General features: G+C 46.4%; 1 protein-coding gene across 5 annotated transcripts in view; it reads right to left on the bottom strand.

Moving 5' to 3' along the window:
• ERBIN (erbb2 interacting protein) overlaps positions 1-22,378 on the bottom strand; it is a 2,559,118-nt gene that overhangs the window by 694,553 nt on the left and 1,842,187 nt on the right. For all 5 annotated transcript variants that reach the window (XM_069627374.1, XM_069627371.1, XM_069627370.1 and 2 more), the window contains one exon: positions 15,154-15,268. In XM_069627374.1, coding sequence (XP_069483475.1) covers positions 15,154-15,268 — 115 coding nt within the window. The remainder of the gene's footprint in view (positions 1-15,153; positions 15,269-22,378) is intronic.

Here is a 22,378-nt window from a genome sequence, read left to right as displayed (position 1 = left end):
CGCCAAGGCAATTTGGACGTTAGAGCACCATTGCTGGTCCTTAATGCAAGGATCAGGGGCAGGGGCAGGCGATTCCAACGCGAAGTATGGTGAATAGTTCTGTGGAACTAGATTGGGCATTCTCAAGTTTTTGGTTATAAGAATCTCCTTTGGCTTGAATGGTTGCTGCCTTGTATTCATTGGCTAGGGCAAGGAAGTGGGGCTTATTTGCCGTGGACAGTTTTTTCCAGTTGCATTCGGCTGACCTTCAGGCTGTCCGTAGGGTTTGTAAGTCTACTGTGAACCAGGAGTTGGCATGTGCTATTGGTTCATTTTTGGCACACTTAGAGGAGCTACTTTGTCCATAGCTGCTAGGATGGTTTTGTTGTAGAGGGTAACTAGGGATGTGGGATTCAATTGGGGGTGGGGAGTGTTGATTATTGGGAGCAAGATGGGTAGCATATTATCTCGATTGATGTTTTTCTGACTTCTTAAAGGCAATGATGAGGTGAGGAGGGTAGGTTTGGCCAGTTTAGTAGTTCTAGCTGTGGAGAAGAGGATAGTGTTGTGGTCGGACCATGGACAAAGGGTGTAAACTAAAACATCAGCGACACAATTGATGTCTGCAAGCCAATCTAAGGTACGTCTTTTTCATGAGTTGGGCAGGATATATGATGTGCAAAGGCTTTGGCTACCATTGAGTTGGCAAGGAGGTGTGCTTGTGTGTCGAGAGGGTCATTCAGACCTAAATTAAAGTCACCCAAAATTACCAGGTTACTCACCGTAGTGACCACCTTACTCCTAGTCCATAGTCCCCTTTCTTCCATACTTGTGGGACATCTCTCCGTCCTGTGGGACGGGACCGGAGCACTTTGTAAAAAGCATCCACATTTTTTTTCAAAAATGTGTCCCTCCTCTCTTTCCTGCGTAGGGCCCGGCACGCGGCCGTAACCCCGCCCACCTTGGCTCCGCCCCACGCATCGCCCATCAGTCCTTTTCCATCGCCGGGTCAAAGACCCATTAGCAATAACAGAGGAACCTTATTAGAGGGGACGGCGGGCGGGCGTATGGAGGAAAGGGGACTATGGATTAGGAGTAAATTGGTCACTACGGTGAGTAACCTGGTAATACTCCTACGTCCCGTCCCCTTTCCTCCATACTTGTGGGAGATTCCCAAGCACTCCTTACAGGAACTACGGGTGGATGGAAATACCCCTTACTGAAACAGGTTCTTCAGCACAGACTGACCAAAACTGAGCGTCAGCTCTAGAGCTCATGTCGAGACAGTAATGCTTAGAGAAAGCAGATGGGGAGGCCCAAGTAGCTGCCCTAGCGATTGACTCCCAGGGAACATATTTCTGAAAAGCAACCGCGGCTGCCTTTCCCCGCACCAAGTGTGCATGGATACCTTTAGGAGGTTTCAGCCTTTGGACGGTGAAAGACACTGTGATGCAGGCGGCAATCCACCTGGAAATAGTTGCCTTAGACGCTGGCTTGCCCTGAGGGTTACCAAAGGTCACAAAAAGTTAAGAACTCCTAAGCTCAGAAGTCCTGTCCAGGTAGAACTTAAGAGCTCTTCGGACATCAAGACAGTGTAGAACTCTTTCAGCCTCTGAAGCAGGGTTCGGAAAAAAGACCGCAAGGGAGATCGACTGATTCAGATTGAATTCGGTCACTACCTTCGGTAGGAAAGCCGGGTTCGTCCGAAGGACTACCTTGTCCTTGTGAAAGACCAAGAAAGGATGCTCCACCGACAATGCCTGGAGCTCACTCACTCTCCTCGCTGACGTAACGGCTACCAGAAAGGACACTTTCCAAGACAAGTACTTGAGGTCTACCATAGCCATTGGTTCAAAGGGTTTATGGCACAGCACCGTCGAGACTACATTTAGGTCCCAATGCGGGTGCGGATTACGAACCGGAGGGTAGAGGCGTGTCAAGCCAGCAAAATGGCTTTTCACCACTGGGTTAGAGAATAGGTCTGTAGAAAGGTAAGCGGAAACCGCTGAGAGATAAGTCCTGCATGACAGAACATGAACCCCTGACTCTGCTAGGGAGGACACGAAGGACAGCACCGTGTCAATCGTGGCCACCCTCAGATTCAACCTCTTCTCCAAACACCAATGACAGAACCTGAGCCATTTACTCCTGTATTGAGATCTGGTCGAGGGTTTCCTGGCTGCCTGGATAATGCGCATGTTATCCGCAGACAAACTCAGATGCTCTAAAGACTTGAACTCAGGCACCATGCCGCCAAGCTGAGCGATTGTGGTGAGGGGTGCCACATCTGTTGTTCCCCTTGGTGAAGAAGATCAGGAGTTACAGGTAACCTGACAGGCGGATACACCGACAGGTGTTGAAGTTCTGAGAACCAAAACCTGGCCGGCCACCACAGGGCTATCAGTAGAAGGGAACAGTTCACAGATTTCTTCAACTTCCAAATTGCTCGATGAAATAGAGGCGGGAAGGCGTACTCTCTCATGTTGTGCCATGGAATCTCTGGAGGCATACTGAGGAAGCTTCTTGTTTACCGCCGTAGCGAAGAGGTCCACCTCCGGTGTGCCCCAATGCGATAAAATCCATGAGAGGACCTCCGCCTTCAACTCCCACTCGTAGCTGACCACTGTCCGCCGCTGAGGGCATCCGCTGCGACATTCAGCTGGCCCGGGATGTGCACTGCAAGCAGCCAGACACCATGAAGCATGGCCCACTCCCAAATCTGGATGGACAGGTCCATGAGGGGGGGAGACTTTGTTCCCCCTTGCTTGTTTATGTAATACATTGATACCATATTGTCCGTTCTTATGCGGACCACCTTGTTGACAATGAGCGGACTGAACGCCCTGAGCGCTAGGAAGATCGCCAGAAGCTTCAAATGATTTATGTGCAGGAGCATGTTCTGAGGCGGCCAGAGGTCCGAGACCTGAAGAAGATCCAATGTCGCACCCCACCCGAGGAGGGAGGAGTCTGTTGTGATCGTCACCGTGGGGACCGGGTGCTGAAACCCTGCACCCCCAGACAGACTGCTGAGAGATGACCACCAATCCAGGTCCAGTCTCATGGAATCTGGATCCACTGCCTGACGCCATGAATTCCGAAAAGCCATCTGGGTCTGTCTCATTTTGAGATGAGCAAGAGGAAGAGCCAGTACACACGAGGCCATGAGACCCAGAAGCCTCTGGAACCACCAGGCCGACATGCTCTCCGACTGCGCAAACATCTGACACGTGGCCAACAGATCTGCCATTCTGTCCCCGGTCAGATGCACTCTGCAGTCGATAGTGTTCCAACGAAAACCCAGGAATATCAGGTCCTGTGAGACCGTCATGGAGGATTTCCGCCAGTTCACCGACAGCCCAAGATGGAACAGGAGCTGAAGGAGAGACTGGAGGTTGCCCGCTGCTGCCAACGGACAAGGGCTGCGTAAGAGCCAGTCGTCCAAATAAGGATACACATGGATACCCTGGAGACGAAGATAGGCCGCAATCACCAACATCATCTTCGGGAAGACACGCGGCGCCAAGCTGAGGCCAAAAGGAAGCACCCGAAACTGCAAGTGCTCCTCTCCCAAAGAGAAGCGGAGGTATCTCCTGTGTGGATTCCAAATCAGGATATGCATGTACGCATCCTGAAGATCCACCACGCTGAGCCAATCGCCCATCTGCAAAGAGGAGCGAATCTGGCCGGGCGTGATCATCTTGAATTTCTCTTGCGGTAGGAAAAGATTGAACTGGGAAAGGTCTAGGATGGTGCGCAGGCCAGCCTGGTTGGGTTTGGGCACCGTGAACAGCTGGGAGTAGAAGCCCTCCCCTCGCTCCACAAGGGGAACGGGTTACACAGCTTTGAGGTCCAGAAGTTTCTGAACCTCGGCCTTGAGGGAGGGTGAGCCCGACAGCTGAAAAGGAGGGTTGAGGAGTGGGGTAAGGGGTAAAGGTAAGCGGAAGCCCGCTCGAGCAACTGACAAGGCCCATCTGTCTTCTGTGATGGTCTGCCACGCCTCCCAATGAGAAGCAATGCGTCCTCCCACCGGGGTCTCGTGCGAGCGCGGAAAACCCTCATTTGGCAGGCTTATCGGTGGCGGTGCCACCTGAACCTGATGAGGAGGCTGAGGAGCGGGAGAAAAAACGCGTACGCTGTCGTCTACGGCGGTTATTCCCCGCAGGAGTATCCACTCTGCGAGGTTTGCGGTCGAGGAAGCAGAAAAAAAACCCAGAGGAAGGTCGACTTTGCGACAACGGTCTCTGGGATTTGAAAGGAGCTTTAACCAGAACAGACAATTCTTTAGCCGTCTGAGTGCTATCCTTGGTTTTGGTGAGCTCTACATCAGTAGAAGAATGAAAAAGCTCCTTACCATCGAACGGAAGGTCCAACACCTTGTCTTGCACTTCCTTAGAAAATTTTGTGGCATGCAGCCACGCCTGCCGTGAGGTATCAACCCCAAGTATCAGGCCCCGAGCCGAGGTGTCTACGTGATGAGCCGCAGCCTCCAGGAGATCCTGGGCCAAGACCCTGGCATCGGAAAGGCCTCCTTTGAAATCTTCCAGCTTCTCGACCGGGATGTTCTCCTCAAACTCCAACAGACCTTTCCACATCCGCATGTTAACTACCGCCAATATCGGCGTTGGGCTGCCTGAGCTGCAAGGCTGAGTTGGCGAAGATTTTCCTCCCGAGGGAGTCGAGGAGCTTGTCCTCCTTTCCCAGAACCTGAGTAGCTGTCGTGGAAGAGGATGCTGCAGGCCTGGACTGCAAGGTGGCCGCAGCCACCACTGTGGAGGAGGGAGGCGGACAAGACGACAGGGCCACCTCTTCCGAAGAATGCAGCCTGTACCTCGCGTCAATCTTTTTATTGACAAAAAGTCCCGAGTGTGGCTTTTCCCAGACTCTTCGGACCTCGGCCAGAACGTCCTTCTGCAGGAACAGGCCGGTACGCTCCAAAGGAGACAGGGTGAACGCCCCAGAAAGCATGCCCGCACCCGAACATCTAAGAAACTCATCATGTCCAGTACCCGGTCATGAAAGGCTCTGATAAAGCGGGGAAGGTCCTTGTTGTCCTGATCGCCTTGAGGGTCACCTGACAGGTCAGGATCCTGCTGAGCCGTGTCAGGCACTGCCTTGTCCACTGGGGACAATCGAAGCCAAGACGAGAGAGCAGGGGGGGGGCACCACGGGCAAGGGAGGCGCCGGCAGAACCACCGGAGGAACAGGTGGAGCCGGAGGACATATCTCCTTGAAAAGCCCTTTGAAATATTCCCTCATGGGGTCGGTGCGCATAAGCGCTTGAAATTTATCGAAAAAGGCATCCTCAGGAGATTGTTTCGGGACCTGAGGAGGCCTCATGAGGGACAAATCCAGGGACATAACAGGGAAGGGTGCCACACAGGCCCCTCCCCTGATGTATCCACATAAATCAAAGGATCCGCCCCCGCGGGCAACGAAACATTGTGCGGAAGACACATCCGGGCATTCCAATCATAAACCGGCCGGTAAGGATGCACACAAAGGACCTTAGGTTCACCCAAGAGACCGAGCCCTACACCAGAAGCCGATGGCGTAGTTGTAGGGGTAGCACCTAAAATGGCCGCCGTGGTCGTGGCGGGAACGGGTGCCATTTTGTCCTCATCTGAGGGGAACTGCGGCACTTGAGGAAGTGAGGCAGGGGTCCCCGTCGATGGATCAGGGGTCTTAATCTTAGCCTTAACATAAGGAACCTCGGTCGAGCCGGTACTATATGGCCTGGAATGTTTTTGTGACATACCAACCGCCAACTGAGCCTTCGAAGGAAGGACCTAGACACTGCCGGTAAAAGAAGAACTTTGCTTCTTTGCCCACTCAACAGATCTGGTGTCACCACAAGAGCGGGAACGGTGCTCTTTCACCGACAAAGCCTTGACCGGCCTCTTAGAACTGTTGGTAGCTTTAGCCTCTGTACGAGGGACCTCGGACCCAGGTCCGGTAAAAGCCTTTTCTGCGCGGGCCTCGAACATCTGTTCGGTAACTACAAGCTCAGCCAAACCCTCGGGCGCACCCCAGTTTTGTTTTTGAGGGAAGCCGACAGAGGCCTCAGAGCGAACTCCGGTACCCCACGACTCAGTAGAACTGGGTCTACAAACAGCCCCAACAGGAGGGGCCTCGGAGCTTACTCCGGTGTTCACAGGCCCCTTACGGAGACCCTCGGAGAAAACTCCGGTAGAATTATTAGGCCCAACGGGCACCTCAGGACGAACCCCGGTAACAGAGCGATCAACGCCCCTCCCGGACCGAGAGGAACCCGGGAAGGTATCCCCCGGTCGGGGTGCTCTGAAAAGTAAAGAACTTACTGGGCGTTTTTTCTTCTCATCGATGAACGCCTGAAAATGCGAAGGAGGAGTTTGTCGGACACCTCCTCCCACAACTCCAACCGACGTTGAAGTGCCCGGACAGAAAGGCAGTCACAGTAAAAACAGGAGTCCCACCGGTGTTCCGGACCCAAACACTCTAAACATAGACGATGGGGATCCGCCCTTGCGAAGCGACGGTGACACGATGAACAATCTGGGAAGTCTAATTTGAAAGACATAGACTAGTAAACGAACGCTAGCGAGAGCCAGAGAGGAAAAAAAGGAAGAAAATCTTCCGAGGATGCAAGTGCGTCTGGCCCCGACTGAGCGGAGAAAAGGAATGATGGGCGATGCGCGGGGCGGAGCCAAGGTGGGCAGGGTTACAGCCGCGTGCCGGTCCCCGAGCAGGAAAGAGAGGGACACATTTTTGAAAAAAATGTGGATGCTTTTTACAAAGTGCTATGGTCCCGTCCCACGGGACGGAGAGATGTCCCACAAGTATGGAGGAAAGGGGACAGGACATAGAAGTATGATTATTTTCGATAGTGGTGTTGTGTTGGAGGCCAAGAGTGCGGTGATGTCATCTTCAAAGGAAGATATTGGGCTTGGAGGTCTGTACACCATGTGGAGAGTAAGGGTGCAAGTGTGGTTGAGGGACATTTTCAGAGTAATTACTTCCCCTGATGGGAAGGTGTTCTGCAGATATCCTAAAGTAGAAGGAACGTTTTGCAAGGAGAGCTACTTCTCCCCCTCCTCTAGCTGTGGTTCTGTCTTTCCTATAAATAGTGTAGCCTTCTGGGATGGCTAGTGAGATGGCCGATCCTGATGCAGCATGAAGCCAAGTTTCTGTGATAGCAAGGATGTCTAAATTGTTAGATGTGATGAGGTCTGCAATATCTAGGGTGTGGGCTGGGAGCGATCTAGCATTGATAAGAGCTCCTTCCAAATGTATCAGATTATTGTTGCAGTCAGGGCCCTTGATGTTAGTTGAAGGAATTTTCAATTCTTTTTGTCTTTTGGGTGTGAAAGTAGAACTATGTTTCAGTGACCTCTGAGGTATTGCCAAAATTAGCTAGTCGGTGGATTGAAGAGGGGGGTATCTGGTGACTATGAAGGTGGGTATTTGCTATCCATAGTAGGTAAGGAAGGTGGTGGAGCCATTTTGAAGAGCAGGTGAGTGCGAGATGCTAGTCGTTTGTTCCTTGGAGAGAGGATACATGGAGCTAAATGGGTCATAAGAGATTTACAGTGATGTTCAAGGAGGTCTGGGATGAACCCTTCGAGGGAGAGAAGTGGGAAAAAGGGGGTGTCTTTGGTAGGAGGAATATTCTGTGGATTAGGGAGTACAGTGGCCATTTGCAGTCTACGTTGACTGTGGTGGGGGGCAGGGCTACCTAGTTGAGTTCTCTTCCTTGTTATGGCCTAGTATGGACAGGTATATTGTATAAGGGGTTAAACTTAGATTTGCTTACATTCTGTCATCAGGCTCAGTATTTAGATATGTGCACAGTATCTGGGCAAGGGGAGCGCAGGTCAGGCAGAGGCACGATATTTAGGTACAAAGGCAAGGTGGAGGCACAGGGTGCACAGGTCAGGCAGGGCAGTGTGTCTAGATGCAAAAATGCAAAAATCAGGCAAGGGCAAAGGCAAGGGCACAGTATCTACATGCAACAATTAGGCAAAGGCGCAATATCTAGCTGCAAAAATAAGGTACAGACAAAGGCGCAGTATCTAGATGTAAAAATCAGGCATGGACATAATACCTAGATGCAGGAAAAGGCACAATAGCTAAATGCAGAAGTCAGGAGCTATAGCTAGTTGCAAGAATCAGGAAAAGGCACAATATCTATGTGTGGAGCAAGTAACACACGAGTTAGACTTGGGTGCAAGTTGTGGCAAGGCATAGCACATTCTGAATAAGAATCACACCCTATGATGCAGCAAGGAGCCATTAACAAGGTTTTGAACAATACAATGACAGTAGGGGCTCATTTTGTGGAGGCATAGCAGTATAGCATTTTAGTGCACAGTTATTCGGACACAGCAGGGTGATAATATATCACTAGAGGGAGCTGGGTAGGATAGAGCAACTAGTGCCAGTCTGATGAAGGCGATCCATACAGCAATCAGGTAGGTTAGCAGTGCCATGTAACGCAAAGTAAAATCGTTGATTTCTTTGCGTGTATTATTGGCAAGTTGGGTAGCAAACAGCTTTTTTCACGGCTGTACAGAGCAAAACCCAGGGCAAGTTAAGTTTCATGTGCATAACTCCTGAGGCAAGGAGGTGCGCATCAGGTTACAGACAGCATATCAAGATGCTTAGACATGTCTGTTGGATGAACTGACCGCCAAAGCATCACAGTTGCGATGTGTGTCTGGAGAGGCAACTGCTCCTCATGTAACAACAACAACTCTTCTGAATACACGCCCTCTGAGGCTTCCAAGTCGGAGTCAATTTCATGCTCCAGAATGTCCTTTGGAGGAATTTTAGGTGGCTCTAAATTTGCATTGCTGTTATCAAGTGCTTGTGGACGAGAACAGCACCAATTGTGCAGTAGATGTGGTATCAGTCATAGATCTGTACTCTTCAGGAGCCTTGTCAAAAGGGTCATTGACTGATTGGATTTGGAAGAACCCCTGATGAACCGGTAGTTGACGTCGTCGACGAGGTAGTCATGAACTACATGGTCGGCGCTGCCGTGGTCGAGGCGACAGCTGACATAATGTTCGGCTGTGTGGTAGGCTGTATCGTTTATGGTGATTGGACAATTTGGTCTTGGTAGTGTGAGGAGACAGAAATGAGACACAGTGGACTCGTGGTTTTGGCTAGAAACCTTTATTTGAAATAATAAAGGGGTTGGAAAATGCCTCACTAGCCCTAATCTAGGAGGTATTTCCCTGCCTCAAGCAATAGTAATGGGCCTGTCCTTCGTCAAGATGTCCAAAGCAAAATAACGTCCTGTGTCCGAAATCCTATTCTGGCCCTCACACTCTAAAACAAATTCTAAGGTGCAAAGGACATTGTTTCTGGATCTCAAGGTGCACACATGTTCAAATTCAACTCAAAGACATAAATCCAACAAAACAGTTCGTAGTGAACAAATGTTCACAGTTCTAGGGAATGGCTCCCTTCCCAAGATTCCACAATCCTTTCCGTACCTTTAATTCGAATTTCGATGGCTGATAGGATGAGCTGTTGACCACTAGGTCTTTTTCACAACAATCTTCTTCCTCTGAGGATTATTTTCTTCTGTACTCTTCTGGTTGGTCTTTTTCTTAGGAGAGAAGGACCAGAGATGTGGAGATAATCACCACAAGTAGTTGCGGGGTTACGGATCCTGAGAACAGCTTTTAGATTGTGAGCTGACCAGATCTTGCAAGGTCCGACAGGGTGATATCTGCTGTCTATGTCACATTCATGTATGTATTATTATATCCGATTAGCTGGCTTAATGATAGTTGGCATTGTGAACTTTCAGACTGAGGTGACCCGTTCTCCGACAATGGGGTAGGCGAAGTGCATGTCACATTGAATAGTATGTTAATACGTTATATCTTGTTGTGGGGCTGGATAGACCCCAGTGGAAATGGTTGGTATGGACTTCTGCTCAGATTAGTACTAAGAACAAGTACTTAATGACTGGGATCTTTTAGACCATTCCTGACACACTTCACCAGCCACACTGGGTTGGTGGCGTGATGTCCGTAGTTCCGTGATGGTATATTATGTGCGCCGAGTACGGGCATCAGGTCTTATTTACGGCCACGATGCCCCATTCCCCGTGCAAGTTAAACAATGAGTTGGGAGTTCGTCCTACTTTTACACTAGCCCACTTACACAAAGTTAGATGGGGAGGTTAGTGGTTCCTATTTTTATGGGCTATGGCCCACACCAACATGGCCGGGGTTTGGCACCGCATGCAGCACTTTGCCAAGGCGATGTAATATGTATACATATAAGCGAGGCGAGGAGCCACCAGTATGGCCAGCCCCATCGCGTGGGAGAGTCCTTGAAACAGAGCAAGGTAGGTTTTTAATACATCTGTACACAGATTTGGACTGATAGACAAACAACCGCATGGGAGCGATTTGATGCCTAGGATCCTCACTCCGGTGTGCGACAAATAGTTCTACATGCCGATAACGCCCACGCTCTCGCAGGTGACCTGTAATTTCATTTGCAGACACATTTGGCTTACATGATGGCACCTTCTATAAAATGTCATTTTTGTACACCTATGGATCGTTTACCAGTCACATGTGAATTCTGTGACACATGACAAACTGACATGGTTTCACCATGTACATTTCCCTTTAGATCCTTAAGGAAACACTTAGGAGTACTCTCCCGGCTAGATCTTACTCTCAAAGGCGGAGAACACTCCATGTGAGTATGCAGCATATGGATTAATGTACATTACTCATTTCTTGGAACTTTCCCATTGGAATACATTTTAAGTTACTCACTGTAGTGACTAACAGTCCCCTTTCCTCCATATTGCATGGGCGTCCCTTCCAAGGGAGGGGAGACAACCTTTTTCACCAGAAAAAACCTTGCCCTTTAAATGTAGAGGTGCGCAGGGGTGCGGCCCTGGGAGCATGCGCTGCCCTGACCTCAGTCCCCATAGACGTATCAACAACAGATTTAACCTTGCCTAATGACACCAGTTTTATTAGGGGGGAGGATGGTGGGAAAAATGAAGGAAAGGGGACCCAGGAGTAAGAGTATGTTAGTCACTACGGTGAGTAACTTATAATTACTCTTACGTCCTGTCCCCTTTCCTCCATACTACATGGGCGATTACAACAGAGTGTAGCCACAAGGTGGAAAGGAGACCCTCCTAAAGCAAACATGTTTCTATGAACGGCCTGTCTGAAAGACACGTCTGATCTAGAGCCGGCATCCAAACAGTAGTGCTTGCAGAAAGCCAAAGGGGTAGCACATGTGACCGCCCTGCTTAGGACTTGCCAGGGGACATTCCGCTGGAATGCGATGGCCGTTGCTTGGCTCTGACCACGTGGGCGTCCATGTTGGCCGGCAGTGGCGTATGCTGTCCCGCAGAAGCTTCTTTGAAGGCAGAGACCATCCAAAGGACTATGGAGGCCTTGGAGGCCGGATATCCCGGTCTCGATCCGCCGAAGGTGACGAAAAGTGTGTCCGATTGCGGAAGCCCTTGGACCTGTCCAAGTAGAATTTCAGGGCCCACCTGACATCCAGGCAGTGCAGAACACTCTGCCTCATCTTTGGGCTCATCAAACGTAGTGTTGGAGAGAATTCTCCTTTATGGCTAATTTCCCTTACCTAGTGAGTCCCTCAGCAGCTTTGCTGGATTTCTGGGGTTTATTTTTTCCACTTGGTAAGAGAGTGAGCTTTTCCCCCACTCCTACTTGTGTTTTGCCATGTGTATTTCATCTGTTTTTGTGATTGTGGACTCGGGAGCACACCACTCCAGGAGCCCAAACTTGTGTGTGTTACACAGCACCTTCAGTGCGGCAACACAGGGTTGTCTCTAAGACTTCCCAATGACTCCTTTTTCTGGGGCTGACTACTGTCCCCCAGAACCAGGTAAAGTTGCCATTAACTCGTCACTTTAAAACTACAGACCCAGTACAACCCATCTTACATAGAGTACTGGAAAGGGTTAAATCATACCCCTTGTTGTCTCTTCCGCTCTGAGCTGTGTTTTGCTCTTTTAACATTTAGACTTGGCTGGTGGCAGTGGTATGTACCATAACTTTTCTACCGTGATTATAATATATAAACGTGGTATTGTTTAAGGCTTTTATATTAACCTCGAACATAAACCTGCTTGACCAAATACTCTTTCTTTTTGCTCTGGTTGGGTTTAGCCGCCATTTCTTTTTGTTAAAGTCCTTCTTGTGTTTTACTTTGCGGGTCAAACCAGGTTTGGCTTCTTTGTTCACCGTCTTTGCCGGGCTTCTGCCAAGAAGCCCTCCTCTAGGCGCTTGGGTGTCTAGGTGGGCTGAATGTGAGGGAGGGGTGTAGTTACCCCCTGCACAGGGTATCCTAGAAAACCCAAGTCGCACTTTGCCACGATTGGCTGCGTGATTGACAGCCAGGCTGTGTGAATGAGGGATTTTTGCATAAAAAGCAGAACTCTTGGGCTGGAAGTCAGAGTCGCCACTGGAACTACAAGGAACCGAAGACAAGCGGAGAAGAAGACGGCTGCTGCAACTACCCCGTCCCGGTGAAGCCCTGCTGTAGTCCTGAGCTATCTACCCTTCGACGTACAGAGAAGATCCATTCTGGAGTCTTCCTCCCTTGAGCCTGGTGGGGTCAACCAGCTCAACTCCCAGAGCCAGAGGATCCTCTTCGTGGTCCAAATCACTGCACCTTCCTGTAGTGGTCCGGATAGCCATCTGAAGAGCCTCTCCTGTTTTAAAGGAGCGCACCTTTTATTAACCGTCGCTGCTGCTGGCCTCATCCCTGAGTGGTGCAGACCCCTCCAAACGTCCTCCTTCCGTGACCGGAGCTCCAGGAACAGTGGTTCTGCAGGAAACTACCAGGAACAACTGCCGTAGCACCAGCTTCTTCACTGAATAAGGTACTGTGTTCTGCTTTGAGGAACTATGGTGAATCCCTTTTCTCCTCCTCCAAGGCTAGCCCTGGTCTTCCTTCCCTCTTATAACTTTTGCTTTCTCTGTTGACAATATCCAAGTACTCCTGGCAACATTGAATCTTGAACTGTCGGACTGTGTGATCCGTGACAACAGGAACCCGGTTCCACTTGACACTGGCTCCGGCATATAGACTTTTTTATTTGTCAGCGAGTGTTTTCTGATTCGGTCTGCCTTGACAAAAGTATTACCTATGAATTTTGCCCCAGCTCTCTCTGGTTAGCCCAGGTGCTAAGTGTGTTTTGCCCCGGTAACATTTTTTGCCGCAGATACGCGTATCGTTAGTAAGACCGAACTGTCAAAAAGTGATCGCATACGTATTCACGGTAACGTCTTGTTTCACAACACCGGTCCACCAAAACTTAAGGTACTTACCTTGAATTGTTCTGTGCCAAGAGAATTGGTTGGTTGTAGTGTATTACACGTGTGGTTTTGAATTTATAGAAGTGTTGTGTTTTATAACAGATGGTTTAAAAATAAATGTACTTATATTTTTTTTAACCTGAAACCTTGAGTCAGTGTTTGCTTGAGTCACAGTAATTGTGGTCCCTTTGTGTAATTTCTGCTACTGCTCATATACTCGTGAGATAGGCCTGGCTGCTCTGCTACTGCTACCACTTTAACATAGTAGTACAAGCTTGTACCAAAGGTGAACTTGTATTACCACTTGTAGTGTTAATTGTGTGCAGTGGTCCCTAAGGGCACTGCACAGGATTCTGCCTAACAGCCTGTTCTTCAGAGACCTCGATGAAAGCGCATTGCATGCGGTACAAGCTTGCCAGCCATGGTCTGGGCCAAGACAACGTAGGCAGAGGCCATGGGGGTCTGAAGTTGGAAAGAGTGTGTCGCACGATGGACACCTGCTGAACCCTGCAGAAGTCGACATGCACTGGGGAGGAGCGAGACGCCCGAGGACCTGAATGATAAAAAGACAGAAGAGAAGAAGTATCCGCGTGTGCAATTACATGGCCAAAGCCAAACCCAGGAGTGCTGGTGAATTCGGCCCGTTCTCGTCGACGCGGAAAAAGGAACTGAGGTGTGGCGCCGGAGGGCAGAGTCAGGGCAGCACATGCTCCCAGGGTGGCACCCCCCCCCCGCGCCTCTAAATTTAAAGGGGAAGAAGGTTTTTTCTGGTGAAAAAGGTTCAGTCTCCCGTCCCTTGGAAGGGACGCCCATGCAGTATGGAGGAAAGGGGACGGAACGTAAGAGTATTATATATTAGAATGATTGGCTGCTTAACAAAAAATACATTTCACTTTAAAGTCCTTGGATATAAACAGAAAGTCATTGGATATAAACAGAATTTTCATTGAAAAAAAGACTTTGAGCTTTCTTATTATTCCAAAACTAAAATATTAGATTTCTAAGTGGTTTAAAAACAGAAGTCTTTTGTGTACGGTTTCTGCCCCTAATTCTTGGATACTGCCAATGCTTTCATCCACTGGTGCACACCCTTTTTAAAACGAACAAAAGAATACTGGGGGCTGCAAGGCTTCCATTATTAGTTTATAGCAATTGTATTCAGAAGACATTGATAGTATATTCTCCTGATATTACCTCCCGTCCTTCGACTTATTTTCCATACCCGATTTATATCTTGAATGTTCAGCTATACCAACTCTTTTTGGATTTATATTTTTTGTTATTTATTGCCATCCAGGTAAACAAATAACATTATACATGTAATCCATTACAGCTCATTGTTATGTTCTTTTTCATTTCTGTTCTGCTTACCATTTGTTAATCAAACAACTGATTAATACATTAACGTTTTATTAGTAGCAATTCCAAAAGTATTTGGCTTTTCTGCTTTTAAACCCAGATTCACTGAGAACATTGAGATTTTTAATACTTTTCTTTCTTTTTATTTACATAACTGGGGTGTGCATTTATGCAAGATTTGTTATGGTCTAACAACTCTGTTATTGCTACACAAAGTTGGTTTTCAAGGTATCCTTTGAACTCGAAAGGACTGAATTAAAGTCACAGCTGGTAGTTTATGATGCATTTCTCTTCCAAGTAAAAAGCAACTGTTTTATGCTATGCCTGTATTGCACAGGCCTGGGGGGAAACAACAATTCTGGTCAGAAAATATTGTTTTGACGGATATAAATGGACTTTTCAATGTTTAGATTACCAGACCATGCAGAATGACGAAACCATATAAGAAAACCTGCAAAGCATTTCTATTTTAAAAATAACTTTTCAAAGGTCTCACCTTTTTTGTTATTACTCAATGCTACAACTTTTGGCTGATTAATCGAGGTTTCGATCAATGGTGGGCGCATTTCAGCCATTTTCATTTCTTCATCAGATGAGAGTTCTTCAGACTCCTGCAAGAAAGAAGAGAATCACCTGTACCCAAGATAACCACTACCTTCTGCAAATTTAACTTCACTTCTATTTGAAAAGTCCATTTTAGGAGTTGAAACGTTGGTTTTAATAGCTATAAGTGAATTATGTACCTGCAATTATTTATAGCAGATTTTTGCTTCCACCATCTTCAACAACACTGGCAGGTACCGAAGATGGAACAAAACTGCTGTACAATGGCTTTTGAATCCAAAGTGACATCTTGGTGCCCAAGCACTGATCTATCAAACTCAGTCTCTTGCCCTTCCCATCCAGATTTACTTGTGGATTAAAAAAATGATATCTAACACAAAATATAAGCCGAAGGTCACAACATCCTACAAACAAGTCTGCCATGCAAAAAGCCTCTGCAGAAGATTCTGCTAATGTAATGAAATTCTGAAACATGTAGAGCTCCCCATATATGTCCCATCAACAGTGCCGAGATTGATAGAAAATATATCTAACATAATACATCTTCAGCCCCTGGCCATCATACCCATCCCAGTTAATCAGATACCAGGTCATAAAGTCATGATGTGGGAACTCTTTAATCTACAATCTTAGAAAGGCATACACTATTTATTTTTCAACCAATAGCATTAATGCTCAAACAGTATGTCTAATTCAGTTATAGGGTGCAAGGTTGATTACAAATGCTTGTCAAATCAAGTATGAGCAAATATAAAAATTAAAATGAGGGACAACACAAATCGTAGAGGCATCTGGCAGCCGAATATCACATTGCTCATGGAAAGGATGTTTTGGAAAGGCTTAAAGAAGTAATAGAATCCTGCACTGAATAGAGGGTTAGTCTCCAATACTGGGGCTTCTTCTTTCATGGTAACATAATATTGTAATTAAAGTTACTCACTGTAGTGACTAGAGTACTCCTAGTCCTTAGTCCCCTTTCCTCCATCCTTGTGGGCGTCCCCCAAAAGATGGACTGTAATGGAACCTTTGGCAGTGAAAAATGACCTACGCCTTTAAAATTAAGCACAGCGCTGGGGCGTGGGAACGCCCCGAGACCCTGGCCTCCGCCGCCTCACCTCAGGCCCCTTTTTACACATCGGACGCCTGAATACCTGGCTATGCTGATCATTTTAGCCCCTGGCATACTAGCGGGAGAAGGTGGGTGGGACGTATGGAGGGAAGGGGACTAAGGAATATGAGTACTCTAGTCACTACAGTGAGTAACTTTAATTACTCATGTCCCGTCCCCTTTCCTCCATCCTTGGGAGCGATTCCACCGAAAAAGACAATTGGGTGGAGCTGTGATAACCTGCTTCACGCTTAAGAGGAAACAAAACGTTTCTTCAGATCCACCTGACCGGTAGTATCCAGGGAATAGTGCTTACAGAATGCAGACGAGTGGCCCACGTAACTGCCTTGCTAATGACATCGCAGGAAGCGTGTTTTTGAAAGGCGAAGAGAAGGCACGTACTTCATCCAATGAGAACGTAAGGGGGGGGTCGATCTCCTTAGAGTGGGTCCAGTGACAGAACCTAGACCCCTTACTCTTGTACTGGTGCCTTGTAGCCTGGCTCCTAGCGCCCTGAATGATTGCTAGGTTCACCTGTGATAGACCCGTGTCTCAGCGTGGCGTGCTCAGGAACCACGCTGCAAGGGCTAACTTCTGTGGGCCAGGGTGGATGACCTTGCCCCCCCTGTTGGGCCAGGAGATGGGCTGGGCCCAGAGGCAGGTGAATGGGAGGCCTGTCCGAGAGGCTGAGACGCTCCGAGAAACATGGTCTCGCGGGCCACCACAGAGCTATCAGAATGATGCTGAGGTGACACGATTACTTTATCTTGCAGATCCCCCTGTGGATCAGGGGTGTAGGAGGGAATGCGTACGCTGTCATGCCGCTCCACTGAATCTGAAAGGCTTTGCCCAGGGAGCCCGGGCCCTGCCCCTGTGAAACCCAGACAAATCTCCTAGGATGGTGTGGCTAACTATAGCCCCCCTGCTCTTGTATCTCAGGGCCTTATGCAAATCTCGAATTTGCACCTTTTATGCTTTTGGTGCAAATCTACCAGCAATGCAACTGTAAGCCTTACAGGCTTCTAATGCAAGCAATCTAATAGCAACTCCAATCCACACCAATCCTCCCCATTCCACAACATACTTCTCTCTAAGGCAAACCCGGTCTGATTACCACATCTATCATGTCAGCCAAAGCTCTTTGTGAGTGTCTGTTCTAATTCCCCATGCACGTGTCTTATTCAACAATACCCCCCTTTTGCTCTGTGTTGCTCCGTCTCTCATCTCCAGCTAACTCTGCAACCAGCCAGTCAGTCAGGGCCAGGCCTCTCTCTGCCAGATCAATCTCATCAGCTCACAAAGAATGCTTTCCCTTCTGCTTCCTCTTTCAGTCATCCAAACGTATCTCCTATGCCACCGCCAAACATCTCTCTTCCATCTCAGAGTGTCAGTGTGTCATCTCCAACTAGCATCTCGAACTACCAACTCCCCCTCTATCTCAGAGAGCAGACCAGCAGAGAGCAGCAACTCCAATCTCAGACCCTCACCTCTCATACTGTTCACCGACGTATACATATCCATGGTTACATGTCTCTCTAAGCTAAAATGCCTCTTTCTGTCTGTCAGCATTTCTAGATGTGACCAGTGCCTTAAAGTCTGTGATGCATGTCTTGTACTTTTCAATCACGGCTTGTTCTGGCCATCATGACATTTTCTACATATCTTCTTCTGTCTGCCTGTGGTATAAAACACCATCCTGCAAATGAAGAAACAAGGCAACTCTGCCTCATTAAAACTGGCGCATCTCAGTTGGCCCTTCTGTAGGGCTGCAAATTTTCGAAAAATTCGATTCCTTCTTCAATATCTTATTGCAATCAAAATATGAACAGTCAAATATATCTATGTTCTTTTAGACAGGGATGTTTATTCACATTCTCATATATTAATTCATATTGCACTGTGTTGGGCGATCAAATTTTGCCTTCAATATACGTTCTGCCAATGCATTTCGGTATAAACCTTCGTCAGGGCTGTATAAAGGCACTTGATTACATCATCAAGCTAGTCATAATTATGTATTCATGAATTTAAATACACTTAACGGTTTAAATACAATATATTAACAAATTCACACATACCATTTGGATTGTCCCACGTATATGCAATAGTTCCGCCAAATGAAAAATAAACAACCAACAAAAAGCCATTTAGTTTCAGCATCATAGGTTTTATATACATTGATTTTTAGGACAGAAATTAGTCCTACCTGATCGCTTTAAAGGCGTTTTCTCTCTAGTTTCACAGCTGTGTGTGTGTTTAAATGCGTCGCGAGACGCATATATCCATCGTCTCTCTGTTAAAGAGATAGGTGGTTTAGACAACCATTCTACTGTTGTTATATCTACTGTAGAGCGCGGCGAGTGTTCGCCGATGCTTACCTGGAGTTCCAGCGTTGTCCTGCGGTCTGTAGAGAGACGTGTGCGCGCAGGCGCCTATGTGTTTCATTTAAACGTTGTCATGGAGACGGTACGAGGCGCCATGGTCCAACCGGGTTGCCGGAGCACGTACGCCTCGCGCCCCATCCCCGGGTAATTACCCTGGGGCGGGGATGTCTCCATGGAAACCTCTGTTCCACTATATGCAATAGGTCAAGCTGTCAATGCCTATGTTTAACTCCATTTCGGATAGCTAGACATACTATTTGTACGATGCATTACGTATATGTCATAATATATGTGCTATGCTATTATTCATTTTCCAGGGTGATTCCTAAACAATTAAAGCATGCAATGATTTATACAAAAAAGGGTATACATGTTAATCCAAGTCTAGATAAATCGGTCTCATGCACCAATGCCTGAAGTTCATCTGAGGTTATCCTGCGTCCGTAAGTATATATACAAAATCGGAAATTTACAAAAAACACATAGTTAATCTCTTCATTCATTCCTTTAGGCATTAGAGAACTCAAACGGTCAATCCAGAAGGTTTCTCGTTGATCCATTGTTTTTTGGAAGTTTTCATGTGGATCTCTCTTTTCCACTATCTCTAGGATAGCAAAACGTATTTGTGCCAAGTTATGTTTCTTGTCTTGCCAGTGCCTGGCCACAGCCGAGGTTTTGTTATTATTACGTATACAAGATCTGTGCTCATTCCATCTTGTTTTAGCTGTTCTCACAGTTTGGCCAACGTAATGTAAACCACAGGGACATTTTATAGTGTATATCACGTTTTCAGAGTCACATGTCCCGAAACTTCTTAATTTTATGGTTTCTCCTGTATACGGATGTCTCAAGGTATCCCCTTTCATTATGTAGCCACAGTTGTTACAATTCAGGCAGGGAAAGGTACCACATCTTTTCGTAGTTTTCTTTTTGTGTGCTGGTTTGGTTTTTACCAATTTATCCTTAAGATTATGGCTTCGTTGATATGCAAATATCGGGATGTCTTTAAATAGGTGTTCTACTCGATGGTCACAGGTCATTGTGTTCCAATGTTTTTTAATGATTGACTTGATGCGGTTACTCTGTCTTGAGTATTTTGATACAAACACTAAGGGAGATTCATCATCCTTTTTACTTTTTGTTTTCAATAGGTCTCCCCTTGTCTGTGTCGCCATGCGTATTTCCGCTGCCGATATTTCTTCTTGCTTATATCCACGGTCAAGGAATTTCTTTCCCATTTCTTTGATCTCCTTTTCGTACTCTATTGGATCGCTCACCAATCTTTTCACACGGAGCATCTGACTGTATGGTAGATTTTTAATGAGGCTTTGTTGGTGAAAACTTAGTCGTTGAAGTAAATTATTCCGATCTGTGGATTTACGAAAAATGGTGGTCTGATATCCTGTATTTGTTATTCTGATTTCTACATCCAAGAAATGTATGTTTTCACGAGAGTATTCATGTGTAAACTGTATTCTTCCGTCTATGCCATTGAGGTAATCGAAGAATTCAAGTAGTTCCGATTCGCTACCTTTCCATATTCCGAATATGTCGTCAATGTATCTTATCCAAATCCCTAGCTGTTGTTGCCACCGTTGGTTAAGTAGAACATTTTCAGTTTCAAATTTGTGCATGAATGAATTAGCGTAAGAAGGAGCCATGGTGGCTCCCATGGCTGTGCCAGCTACCTGTAGGTAGTAATTATCTTCGTATCTAAAGTACGAGTTGTTGCCAATGAACTCTAAGAGTGCCATAATAAATTCTTTTTGTGCTCCTATTTCATCCGCTTTCAGAAGAATCCACTCAACTGCTTCATTTCCTAGATCGTGTGGGATGGACGTGTATAAGCTTTTAACATCAATTGTGAAGCAAATGTTTCCAGAGTCAAATGGTGTTGAATTTAGATGTTGCAAGAAATGGGTGGAGTCTCTGATATATGTACTCGTTTTTTGTATAAGGGGTTGTAGGAAGTAGTCCACATATTTACCAAGGGGTTCTAGGATGCGGTTTATCCCTGCAACGATAGGTCTGCCTGGTGGTTTTACTAAATCCTTGTGCACCTTTGGGAGAGTGTAGAAATGTGGTATCCGAGGATATGAGTTTGTCAAGAATTTCTTTGTATGATGGTTTATCCATGCCAGCTCCTCTGCTTTATCCAGAAGAATTCCCAAGTTCTGTCTAATTTCTGCTGTTGGGTCATTAGCTAGTTGTGCATAGGTGTTGCTGTCTCTGAGTTGTCTCTCGCATTCTTCATTATAGTCCCTCGTATTCAGCAGTACTAGACCACCACCTTTGTCTGCAGCTCTTATTGTAATGTTTGGATCACCAAATAGGTCTTGTATGAGTTTTAATTCATGTGGTTTCATATTGCGTCTAGTTTTAGGTTTGAAATGTATTTTTTCGAAATCTCTCGTTACTTGTTTTTGAAAAATATCTATTGATGGAACACTAATTGGAGGGATAAAGGTGCTTTTACTTCTGAACTCTTTCAGATCTTCTTTTTCTCTTATGCCTTCAATTTCTAATTCCTCAAAGAATACTTTTAACTTCATTTTCCTGATAAGTTTATATAGTTCAATTTTGGATTCAAATAAAGTACTGTCATATGTTGGCACAAAGTTTAGGCCTTTTTGTAGTGTCTGAAGTTCTTGGATTGTCAATATCCTTGTTGACAAGTTTATCACGATGTTTTCTTTTGTTGTAACCTTGTGTTCGGTTTTCCTCTTTGTCTTTCTCTTCCCCCTTCTTGTTCGCCTCTGCCTATCTCTAAAAAAGATGTTCTTCCTCTTGTTGAGGCTTCTGAGGGTCTTGTGTTCCCTGAGGTTGTTGGCAAATTCTCTTCTTCTATATTGGTAGACTCTCTTTCTGTGTCTGTTCCTGAACTGGACGTTTCGCTAATGTTCGTAGGTTTTGGTTTTCTTATTGGAGGACCATATTTGTCCATCCAGGTATAGACTTCATCCTTTAAATAATCGTATGTATCTCTTTTGAATTTTCGAATCTTTTTTGTTTCAAGTTCTGTCTTATATTCGGCTAGTTTGATATTTATTTCTTCCAAGATTATGTCAACCTCTTCCCTATTTAATGTTGCCACAAGTTCTTTTTCTATTTCTTGAATTTCATTGTTGAGATCTGCTAAATTATTTGCTAATTCTTGGATAGTCAGTAGTATGAGGTCCAGAGAACATTTATTTAATATGGCCTCCCATTTCTTGACAAAGCTCTTGCTCTCTTTGCACAATGTCGGTCGTAGTTGTATTCTCAGCCCTCTTGGGATCCTTTGACTCTTGTGATATCTCCCTAAGGTAATTGCATGCAATTTCCGATTTATTTCCTTACGTATCAGATGTTCCAATTGTTTAATTTGTTGTTTAGGATCTTGTGTCTTCTTACTGCTTACAGTAGATATAACAACAGTAGAATGGTTGTCTAAACCACCTATCTCTAACAGAGAGACGATGGATATATGCGTCTCGCGACGCATTTAAACACACACAGCTGTGAAACTAGAGAGAAAACGCCTTTAAAGCGATCAGGTAGGACTAATTTCTGTCCTAAAAATCAATGTATATAAAACCTATGATGCTGAAACTAAATGGCTTTTTGTTGGTTGTTTATTTTTCATTTGGCGGAACTATTGCATATACGTGGGACAATCCAAATGG

The sequence above is a fragment of the Ambystoma mexicanum genome, chromosome 6p (genome assembly GCF_040938575.1).
Source record: "Ambystoma mexicanum isolate Mex_15411 chromosome 6p, UKY_AmexF1_1, whole genome shotgun sequence".
Classification (NCBI taxonomy): Eukaryota; Metazoa; Chordata; class Amphibia; order Caudata; family Ambystomatidae; genus Ambystoma; species Ambystoma mexicanum.
The sequence above is the reverse complement of the archived record's forward strand: the minus strand, read 5'-3'. Positions and strand labels throughout refer to the sequence as shown.